General features: G+C 43.1%; 1 protein-coding gene across 1 annotated transcript; it reads left to right on the forward strand.

The window, feature by feature from the left end:
• Positions 1–321: 321 nt before the first annotated feature.
• LOC139419310 (uncharacterized) lies at positions 322–8,720 on the forward strand. The gene is made up of 6 exons (XM_071169254.1): positions 322–800; positions 1,127–1,257; positions 1,438–1,611; positions 4,452–4,604; positions 7,267–7,378; positions 7,759–8,720. The coding sequence occupies exons 1-6, from the start codon at positions 524–526 to the stop codon at positions 8,718–8,720; spliced, it is 1,809 nt and encodes a 602-aa protein (XP_071025355.1). The 5' UTR covers positions 322–523.
• Positions 8,721–12,368: the final 3,648 nt, after the last annotated feature.

Raw genomic sequence — 12,368 nt, forward strand, 5'->3', positions numbered from 1 at the left:
AATTGTGATCAATGGCACAGCTAATGTGGAGGGAAAGTCCAGGAAGATGGGCATTATTGTGGATGTGGCAGAGTGGTTCCTGGGACTAAAAGATTTGTCAGCGGAGGAGTTCCATGAGGTGCTGTCAAGAGCAGTAATACCCTCTCAGGACCCAGAGCCTGGGGAGGGAGTTAATGGAAGTTTGAAGTACTGAAGAAGTGAGAGATAATAACAAAACTGATCTCCCACTCTCACAATATGGAGTTTCCTTTTTTCATCCCCTTACAGTTGGTGGCGCTAATGCACCATAAATATTGGATGCCAACCGCCGTAAAGAAGAAGTAAACGGAAGTGAACAACAGTGACAATGAACAATTTCTACGTTAGCGTTTTTATTGTTGTTATTTAGACGTTTAACACCCTGGATTTCAAAATATGACTAATGTAACTGCACAGCATCACATACTCACACTATAAAGTGTATAATTCGTGTTGGAGACGACTTAGTTGATAGATGTTATCTAGGTAACGCTAGCTGCTAACAATGGCTAACTGTATGGTGTTTCACACTCAAATAGCCTCCATCATGGAGGTGCTAGCGAATGCAGCCGTGGCAGAGATCTGTAAACTCGTAGACGACGACTATGCAGTGTTTCGTTTGGAAATAACTCAAAGCCAGAAAGAAAACAGGGCATTGCGGAGGAAACTACTGGAACTGAAGGTGGCAAGGGAGCGCGCTGAGAGGACAATACCAGAGCGCGTCCTCGCCAGTCGTCCCAGCAGTGTCAAGATCCTCGACCGATACAGAGGAATGGCAAGAGGTACATTTTGCAGAATGCAGAGGATGCGCGGCCTGTCGCCCCGTTCCCCTCTGGACATGTGTTCAGATGTGTTACCCAGAATTTAGTCTTGGTCAGTTTTTGGATAGTATGCAATAATTCCCCTGATTACTTAGCTATCTTGGCGCAATTGATTTACTGCACATCCTATTTACTCAATGAAAACAATGTGTTGCATGGAACATAATACATCAATCAATAAATAGTATTTCATGAAGTTATGATAAATGTACCTTAGTGTACAATATACAGTTGAGCATTGACAGTACCTAACCTAACCACCTCTTTTCACCCAATCACTCTCTCAGGTGAAGGACATCGCACTGGAGGCTACAGAAGCTTTGTAAAGCCTATGGGACACCATACATGGAGAGATGACCAACCAATCACTGTTGATGAGGGGAGTGGAACCTCAACCCAGCACGTTATCATGATAGAGGTTAGTGTAATAGAATTACATCAAAATTACAGTACATCAAATGTGGCCAGTTTATTTCAGCAAGGCTCCCCTCAGCTATTCACTTGCTAATATGTACATCCTCATTTATATGCCATAGGGAAGTTTGTGAGACTTCCCTATGACATTGTTATTCAATAACCTCCTCTCTTCTTGTGTCAGCCTGCAGATGCAGAGGCTGCAGGTACTGGAGTCAAGCAGGAGAGGACTGAAGGAGAGGAGGACCCACGACACAGCACAGATATCCAGACTGGAGCAGCTGGAGTGCCTCCTGTAGCTATGGAGGACCCCACCATCGCCTCAGTGCAGCCCAGGACCCGATGCAGCATCACGGAGGTCAGTGGAATCCAGAACGCCGTTCTCAAGTCAGAGACAGACACCGAGACTTTAACGGGGCTGGGACAACTGGGCTGTCCTCCTGCTCCCTGCTCAGAGTATTTACTTTACGGTAACCTGAGGACAGTTTTATCCAATCGGGACTCAGGTGATGCATTACAGGTTGACAATGATCCAACCTGTTCATACGTTACAGAGACACAGATGATATCTGGTGACATGCCTGTGGGCTTAGATACACAGACTAATCCAATGAGAGGGGACTGGAACCAGTACAGCAGTAGTGTATACTCTGAAGGGTTCCTAGATAAGAAAGGGGAGGGTCTAGTCGTAGATGAGGTGATTGTGAAAGTTGAGCGCGACTCTCCTCAGACATGGAATGCAGATGAGACTCACTTAAAAGAAGGACACTCACAGGGCAACACCAGCGACTTTTTAGATTACAGGGAAAGCTTGGAGACAAATCTAAATGTTGCGACCCACTCCCCTTCACATGCGTTCAGAGATCGCGACCCAGTGTCCACGTCGATGGGGCCTTCTGATTCACACGGCCGCGTCTTTTTTGATCAGGTATTGAACTCAAACGACAGGACTAGAGCCCAGGCTCAGACAGGGGATGCTACATCAGGCAATAGTAAAGAGAAACGGTTCCTCTGCATGTTCTGTAACAAAGCCTTCAGCTGCCCACATAATGTTGAGATCCACCAGAGGGTCCACACAGGGGTAAAACCCTTCAGCTGTACACGGTGTCATATGCGCTTCGCCCAGGCTGGCAACCTGAAGAGGCACCAGAGGGTCCACACAGGGGTGAAACCCTTCAGCTGTACACAGTGTCACATGCGCTTCGCCGAGGCTGGTGACCTGAAGAGGCACGAGAGGGTCCACACAGGGGAGAAACCCTACAGCTGCCCCCAGTGTGAGAAGAGGTTTTCCCGCCAGCACCAGCTGAAGATGCACTTGAAGGTCCACACGGGAGAAACGCTGTTTGCCTGTACGCACTGCGGGAAGAGGTTCTCAGAGAGGAGCTACCTCAGAATACACCAGCAGAAAAATCATTCCAGTCTATAACATTCAAATAAACCATTTCACGCGTAGCTTCTTACGTTTAGATCAAACCCTGAATTAAAGACACATGTATACATTTTCATTGTTATCAGCAGAAAAGTTCCACAGCGACATTTGGAAAACAGTATCAGATTTCAGTGTTGAATATTGCTGGGTAGAATATTGCATCCAGACATTGTGTGTTATAAGCCTAAAGTCTGTTACATATTATGTTTGTACTCTGTAGGGTACATGTTTACAAATGCCTGGATTACTTCCATTCACCTACTGAATTTTTTTCCAAGACACTTTTAACGAGAAAAGAAATGCAGTTCAACAAGTTAATGCCAGATTTTTAGTTGGGTCATGCTTATGTGTGGTTTTCATATGGTGTATGTACAACTTGTTTATGTTTAATAAATACAAAATGGGACTTTTCATTCCAAGACTTTCATTGAGATTATCTTTAATATACATCACATCTGATCCCAACAGTGCTTCATAACCAATATACACTTACTAAATATACTTACTAGGCCCATTATTTAACGTGTGACATGTTCATCGCTGTACATTTTTCGGATACTGTTAATTGCGTTTCCGAGAGCCTCTAGCCGAGAGCCTCTAGCCAAAATCATGTGAAAGTTATACCCAATATTACTGGAGCTATGTTTTTTTTCTGCCGCAGATTGGCGCGCATGTCACAGGCCATTTTAAACTAGTCGCAAGCTGCTGTTTTTTTGGTTTGATAACAAACACCATTGTTTAGCAAGCTAGTCATGTTACTTAGCAACCTGATAACTTGACCACTGACTAGGCTATGCACAAATTTGGATGGCACAGGAAGAACTGAAAAGGAATTGATTTCAAAGGTAGGCTGCATATTCAAGAGTGGGGTGTGTGTGAGAGAGAGGATGTGTGTTTCAAGTTTCACGGTTTTATTGTCATGTGCACTAGTACAGTGAAATGCCTTTTTCTTTCTCTTTCCCAACAAAGCAGTAATCAATATCATAGTCAATAGTGTGGGAGTAAGTGTGAGAGACCTGGTGTGGGAGGGAGAGTGCGTAGGACTATGTGTGTAAAGTTATCTGAACAGTACAGATGGTTACAATGTTTTCATCAGTTTAAAAGCTCTCTGTTCTTTGTACCCATAGAGACAGTTATTTTTTTCCTAGAATACCTGAAGCTTTAACAGTACTTAACTGTGTGTGTCTGTACTGCTTACAAGTGTTACACTTCAAGAACATTGATAAGAGGGAGTAGGCCTACTCAAACATTTGGAGCATTAATAGCTGTAGCAATGTTAGTGACGTGTTGTTCGTGGTGGAAATGCTACTAAAAGATTTTGACGTAGATCATTTTGTGTTTCCGTTCCTTACAATGAAAGCATAGTATGCCTGTACCTCAATGCACTACTTTTTAAATGGAAAACTCTTGAGCAGATTAATCAAATTTGAGCAGATTAATCAAATTTGAGCAGATTAATCGCTATTAACTAATGCCGTTAACTTGATTATTGTCATCGTTTGACAGCCCTAATACCTACACACTAACAAACACCTACTGTACACGTCACAATAGTTTAGTCAGGTTTGTCTGACTTTTGACTTATCATAGCTGACTTATATTTATCCACAACGTCATATTTATGTCCACCATGATGGGTTTAACAACAATGAAATCATTCTGTGACTACAGTATAGGACTCAAACGTAGTGGGGATGGGTAAACACTCCATGCTGAAAGCGTGTTTATGTGTGTGTGCATGTACCTTAAAGTGTACCACTCTCTTCCAGGAGGAGGAGGGTCCACAGGTGCTGCTGGTGAAGGAGGAGGGTCTGGGGAACCCTGACGGGACCATGTTCATGGAGGACAACCAGACTACACCTCCTCCTGAACCCACAGAGGAACCAGCTGAGCAGCACAGGACCACACACAGTCTCACTGAGGTGAGCCAACTGTGAACTGGGTCGTTCCATGAAATGAGTGCCTTTTTAAACATATTTTTAAGTAGAAATTGTGCACCAATATTACATTTTAAAAGCCTGTTATTGGGCCTCCCAAGTGGCACAGCAGTCTAAGGCACTGCATCGCAGTGTTGAGGCATCACTACAGCCTGGGGTTGGATCCCAGGCTGTGTCACATCTGGCCGTGACTAGGAGTCCCATAGGGCAGCGCACAATTGGCCCAGTGTCATCTGGGTTTGGCCGGGTGGCTTTACTCGGCTCTGCCGACGTAGCTAAAATGGATACATTATTTTTTTCCTCATCAATAGGCACATAATACCCCATAATGACAAAGTGAAAACAGGTTGTTATAAATGTTAGCAAATTTTAAAAAGCAACAAAAAACATACCTTATTTACATAAGTATTCAGACCCTTTGCTATGAGACTCGAAATTGAGCTCAGGTGCATCGTGTTTCCATTGATCATTTTTGAGATGTTTCTACAACTTGAATGGCGTCCACCTGTGGTAAATTCAAATTGATTGGACATGATTTGGAACGTAACATACCTGTCTACAGTGCATTCGGAAAGTATTCAGAACCCTTGACTTTTTCCACGTTTTGTTACGTTACAACCTTGTTCTAAAATCGATGAACGTTTTTTTTCCCCCTCATCAATCTACACACAACACCTCATAATGACAATGCAAATGAGTCTTTTTGAAATGTTTGCAAATGTATTAAAATTTCAAAGCGGAAATATCACATTTACATAAGTATTCAGACCCTTTACTAAGTACTTTGTTGAAGCACCTCTGGGTATGACGATACAAGCTTGGCACACCTGTATTTGGGGAGTTTCTCCCATTCTTTTCTGCAGATCCTCTCAACCTTGTCAGTTGGATGGGGACTGTCGCTGCATAGCTGTTTTCAGGTCTCCCCAGAGATGGTAGATCGGATTAAAGTCCAGGCTCTGGCTGGGCCATTCAAGGACATTCAGAGACTTGTCCGAAACCACTCCTGCGTTGTCTTGGCTGTGTCCTTAGGGTCGTTTTCCTGTTGGAAGGTGAACCTTCGCCCCAGTCTGAGGTCCTGAGCGCTCTGGAGCAGGTTTTCATCAAGGATCTCCCTGTACTTTGCGCCATTCATCATTCCCTCGATCCTGACTAGTCTCCCAGTCCCTGCCTCTGAAAAACATCCCCACAGCATGATGCTGCCACCACCGTGCTTCACTGTTGGGATGGTGCCAGGTTTCCTCCAGATGTGACGCTTGGCATTCAGGCCAAAGAGTTCAATCTTGGTTTCATCAGATCAGAAAATATGTTTTCTCATAATCATAATTTCCAGCACCAAACTAGTGTCTACATATGTGAAAACAGACCGTTTATATGATCTGTGGTTAAAAAGATAAGGTCCTAAAAAATGTTTCTCTGTGATGGATTAAAAGTAAAAAACATTCATTTTCAAAACCTGCACCAAGTTTTTAGCACAAGGGAGGGTATTTTCTTGCTCCCAACATCACCGTGAATCTCAGTGTTTGAATATCACTTTTTTTATGTCATCGGGTAGAATGTTTTTACTTTATATTTTTTTCTACTTAACTTTAGAAATGTGCCGTTTTCACATACGTAATGGGTTTCCATGGTCGAGCAGCTGCAAACAAGCTTAAGATCACCATGCGCAATGCCAAGCGTCGGCTGGAGTGGTGTAAAGCTCGCCGCCATTAGACTCTGGAGCAGTGGAAACGTGTTCTCTTGTGTGATGAATCACGCTTCACCATCTGGCAGTTCGACGGACGAATCTAGGTTTGGCGGACGCCAGGAGAACTCTACCTGTCCCATTGCATAGTGCCAACTGTAAAGTTTGATGGATGAGAAATAATGGTCTGGGGCTGTTTTTCATGGTTTGGGCTAGGCCCCTTAGTTCCAATGAAGGTGAATCTTAATGCTATAGCATACAATGACATTCTAGACCATTCTGTGCTTCCACCTTTTTTGAAAACAGTTTGGGGAAAGCCCTTTCTTGTTTCAGCATGACAATGCCCCCATGCACAAAGCGAGGTCCATACAGAAATGGTTTATCAAGTTCGGTGTGGAAGAGCTTGACAGGCCTGCACAGAGCCCTGACCTCAACCGCATCTAACACCTTTGAGATGAATTGGAACGCCGACTGCAAGCCAGGCCTAATCGCCCAACATCAGTGCCCGACCTCACTAATGCTCTTGTGGCTGAATGGAAGCAAGTCCCTGCAGCAATGTTCTAACATCTAGTGGAAAACCTTATCAGAAGAGCGGTGGCTGTTATAGTAGCAAAGGGGGGACCAACTCCATATTGATGTCCATGATTTTGGAAAGGGATGTTCTACGAGCAGGTGTCCACATACACTAAAAGTATGTTGACACTGGTATTTTGCTGGAGATAATGAAAGTGAGGTTGAAAAGTGGTGGTGTGGCCCTTTAAGTGTGAGACCATGCCTTTGAATTATCAAAACATTTAAGGGTCAAGTAATCAAATCAACGAATATGTTTGCATATTATCAAATCAACTAACATGTTTGCATAGTACTCATAGCAATCCCTCATTGCCCAATCAGAAGATGCTCCATAGCAGGGTGCTCATATCATATTTCTTGATCCAACATCCTCTCCTTCTGTATCTCTTACAGTCAGTAGACATGGAGGATGGGAAGCCTGATCTGCTGCTAGTCAAAGAGGAGACAGTAGAGGATGGACCAGAGAACATTGACCTACTGAGTGGACTAAAGATGGGGGAGCAAGGTAAGGGAGACATGCATATTTACATTTTAGTCATTTAGTAGACACACTTATCCAGAGCAACTTACAGGAGCAATTTAGGGTTAAGTACCTTGCTCAAGGGCACATCGACAGATTTTTCAACTAGTCAGCCTAATGCTCTTAACCGCTAGGCTACCTGCCTAAATAAAGTAATGGATCTTCACTGGGAATGGTGATGCGTCTGGCTATTTTCTTTTCTATATTTTCTTAATTCATAAAATAAAATCAATGGAACTTATGTTTACATATAAAAACAGACATTATAATCTATAAACTTGACCAGGTAATTGACGACAACAAAAATCCATATGTAGAGTTCTCTGCCATGTTTGTAAAGTCTATTTTGTAACCTCTTCCTGCAGGTGGTTGGCTGGAGGCTAACAGAGGAGACTGGGCGACCATTTTGGATTCCAAGGCCCAGACCGGTGCAGCCAAGGGCCCAGGGGACAACATCACTGAGCAGGCCAGGACCAGAGGTGACATAGTGGAGGTCAGTGGATGGGACAGCGTCCTCAACTCTGGACTGGGGAACAACATTGTTGACCACTACCAGAAACAGACAGTCAAACACAAAACAACATCTCTTAGTCTCCATGACAACAGACTGGCTGAGACCAGGGCGAGGCATAGATTTGGTCCACAGGGACTGGGAGGTATCCATATGCGGCGGGAGAGAACAGAAACAAACTCTGCTAGTGATACTCCATCCTGCTCCTATAGTTGTGATTCAGAGACACTGTTGGCACCTCAGGTTAACCCCCTAACAGGTGCTGCCTTCAGCCTGCCTTCTTTAGGATCTCTCAACTGGAACATGGACCCTGCGACAACACAGACACTCCCTGGCCTTCGTCCTCCTCACACTCTCCTAATGTTAAACCAGACCTCAGACCATGCCAGTGCTTCAACAGTAAATGGCTACACAAGCCTTTTGACAAATGACAGTAGTAGTGATGCTATCTGTAGATCTGGTGGCAAAGAGAAGCGCTTCCCATGTTCATTCTGTGGGAAAGCCTTCAGTTTCTGCAAACAGGTGGAGATCCACCAAAGGATGCACACGGGGGAGAAACCATTCGGCTGCCACCTGTGCCAGGCCAGTTTTTCACAATCATCCAGCCTGAAGAGGCATCAGAGAGTCCACACAGGGGAGAAACCCTACAGCTGCCCCCAGTGCGAGAAGAGGTTCTCCCGCCAGCACCAGCTGAAGATGCACCTGAAGGTCCACACCGGAGAAAGGCCATTCGACTGCACTCACTGTGGGAAGAGGTTCTCGGAGAGGAGATACCTCAAGATGCATCAGCAGAAAAACCATTCCACTATAACATAGAAAGTAACCATTCCACTCGATAGCTTCTGATGCTAAGATCAAACCCTGCTTTAAAGGTAGACGCAGAAAGATGACATACAGTGCCTTGCGAAAGTATTCGGCCCCCTTGAACTTTGCGACCTTTTGCCACATTTCAGGCTTCAAACATAAAGATATAAAACTGTATTTTTTTGTGAAGAATCAACAACAAGTGGGACACAATCATGAAGTGGAACGACATTTATTGGATATTTCAAACTTTTTTAACAAATCAAAAACTGAAAAATTGGGCGTGCAAAATTATTCAGCCCCTTTACTTTCAGTGCAGCAAACTCTCTCCAGAAGTTCAGTGAGGATCTCTGAATGATCCAATGTTGACCTAAATGACTAATGATAAATACAATCCACCTGTGTGTAATCAAGTCACTGTGATAGTCTCAGAGGTCCGTTAAAAGCGCAGAGAGCATCATGAAGAACAAGGAACACACCAGGCAGGTCCGAGATACTGTTGTGAAGAAGTTTAAAGCCGGATTTGGATACAAAAAGATTTCCCAAGCTTTAAACATCCCAAGGAGCACTGTGCAAGCGATAATATTGAAATGGAAGGAGTATCAGACCACTGCAAATCTACCAAGACCTGGCCGTCCCTCTAAACTTTCAGCTCATAAAAGGAGAAGACTGATCAGAGATGCAGCCAAGAGGCCCATGATCACTCTGGATGAACTGCAGAGATCTACAGCTGAGGTGGGAGACTCTGTCCATAGGACAACAATCAGTCGTATATTGCACAAATCTGGCCTTTATGGAAGAGTGGCAAGAAGAAAGCCATTTCTTAAAGATATCCATAAAAAGTGTCATTTAAAGTTTGCCACAAGCCACCTGGGAGACACACCAAACATGTGGAAGAAGGTGCTCTGGTCAGATGAAACCAAAATTGAACTTTTTGGCAACAATGCAAAACGTTATGTTTGGCGTAAAAGCAACACAGCTCATCACCCTGAACACACCATCCCCACTGTCAAACATGGTGGTGGCAGCATCATGGTTTGGGCCTGCTTTTCTTCAGCAGGGACAGGGAAGATGGTTAAAATTGATGGGAAGATGGATGGAGCCAAATACAGGACCATTCTGGAAGAAAACCTGATGGAGTCTGCAAAAGACCTGAGACTGGGACAGAGATTTGTCTTCCAACAAGACAATGATCCAAAACATAAAGCAAAATCTACAATGGAATGGTTCAAAAATAAACATATCCAGGTGTTAGAATGGCCAAGTCAAAGTCCAGACCTGAATCCAATCGAGAATCTGTGGAAAGATCTGAAAACTGCTGTTCACAAATGCTCTCCATCCAACCTCACTGAGCTTGAGCTGTTTTGCAAGGAGGAATGGGAAAAAAATTCAGTCTCTCGATGTGCAAAACTGATAGAGACATATCCCAAGCGACTTACAGCTGTAATCGCAGCAAAAGGTGGCGCTACAAACTAACTTAAGGGGGCTGAATAATTTTGCACGCCCAATTTTTCAGTTTTTGATTTGTTAAAAAAGTTTGAAATATCCACTAAATGTCGTTCCACTTCATGATTGTGTCCCACTTGTTGTTGATTCTTCACAAAAAAATACAGTTTTATATCTTTATGTTTGAAGCCTGAAATGTGGCAAAAGGTCGCAAAGTTCAAGGGGGCCGAATACTTTCGCAAGGCACTGTATATGCATAAAATAACAGCAGTTGTGGCTTAATTGTTGAAGTGCAAGGCCCAGACATTGTGTGATATACAATTGAAGTCAGAAGCTTACATACACCTTAGCCAAATACATTTAAACTCAGTTTTTCACAATTTCTGAAATTTAATCCTAGTAAAAATTCCCTGTCTTAGGTCAGTTAGGATCACCACTTTCTTATAAAAATGTGAAATGTCCGAATAATACTAGAGAGAATTATTTATTTCATCACGTCTTGTGATGGCCACTCCAATACCTTGACTTTGTTGTCCTTAAGCCATTTTGCCACAACTTTGGAAGTTTGCTTGGGGTCATTGTCCATTTGGAAGACCCATTTGCGACCAAGTTTTAACTTCCTGACTGATGTCTTGAGATGTTGCTTCAATATATCCACATCATTTTCCTCCCTCATGAGGCCATCTATTTTGTGAAGTGCACCCGACCCTCCTGCAGCAAAGCACCCCACAACATGATGCTGCCACCTCGTGCTTCACGGTTGGCATGGTGTTCTTCAGCTTGCAAGCCTCCCCCTTTTTCCTTCAAACATAACGATGGTCATTATGGCCAAACAGTTCTATTTTTGTTTCATCACACCAGAGGACATTTCTCCAAAAAGTACGATCTTTGTCCCCATGTGCAGTTGCAAACCGTAGTCTGGATTTTTTATGCCGGTTTTGGAGCAGTGGCTTATTCCTTCCTGAGCGGCCTTTCAGGTTATGTCGATATAGGACTCGTTTTACTGTGGATATAGATACTTTTGTACCTGTTTACTCCAGCATCTTCACAAGGTCCTTTGCTGTTGTTTTGGTATTGATTTGCATTTTTCGCACCAAAGTACGTTCATCTCTAGGAGACAGACCGCGTCTCCTTCCTGAGCGGTATGATGGCTGCGTGGTTCCATGGTGTTTATACTTGCATACTATTGTTTGTACAGATGAACGTGGTACCTTCAGGCGTTTGGAAATTGCTCCCAAGGATGAACCAGACTTGTGGAGGTCTACAATCTTTTTTTCTGAGGTCTTGGCTGATTTCTTTTGATTTTCCCATGATGTCAAGCAAAGAGGCACTGAGTTTGAAGGTAGGCCTTGAAATACATCCACAGGTACACCTCCAATTGACTCAAATGATGTCAATTAGCCTATCAGAAGCTTCTAAAGCCATGACATAATTTTCTGGATTTTTCCAAGCTGTTTAAAGGCACAGTCAACTTGGTGTATGTAAACTTCTGACCCACTGGAATTGTGATACGTGAAATAATCTGTCTAAACAATTGTTGGAAAAATTACATGTGTCATGCACAAAGTAGATGTCCTAACCGACTTGCCAAACCCTTAGTTTGCTAACAAGAAATTTGTGGAGTGGTTGAAAAACGTGTTTTAATGACTCCAACCTAAGTGAATGTAAACTTCCGACTTCAACTGTATAAGGCATATAATACAATATTGTGTTACAGCCTGAATTTAAAATGTATTACATTTATATTTTTGTCACTGGGTTATACAATAGCCCATAATGTCAAAGTGGAATTATGTTTTTCCAAAAGGTTTACAAATTAATTACAAATGATAAGCTGAAATGTCTTGAGTCAATAAGTATTCCACCCATTAGTTTTGGCAAGCCTAAATAAGTTCAGGAATACAAATGTGCTTAACAAGTCACATAATAAGTGTTATGGACTTTATGTGCAATAATAGTGTTTAACTTGATTTGTGAGTGACTACCTCACCGCTGTCCTCCACACATAAAATTATCCCTCAGTCAAGCAGTGAACTTTAGACACAGATTAAACCACAAAGACCAGGAAGGTTTTTCAATGCCTCGCAAAGAAGGGCACTTATTGGTAGATGGGTAAAAATAGCAGACATTGAAAATCCCTTTCGTTACACTTTTGATGGTGTATCAATACACCCAGTCACTAAAAAGATACAAGCAGCCTTCCTAATTCAGTTG

This window comes from Oncorhynchus clarkii, chromosome 10 (genome assembly GCF_045791955.1).
Source record: "Oncorhynchus clarkii lewisi isolate Uvic-CL-2024 chromosome 10, UVic_Ocla_1.0, whole genome shotgun sequence".
Taxonomy (NCBI): Eukaryota; Metazoa; Chordata; class Actinopteri; order Salmoniformes; family Salmonidae; genus Oncorhynchus; species Oncorhynchus clarkii.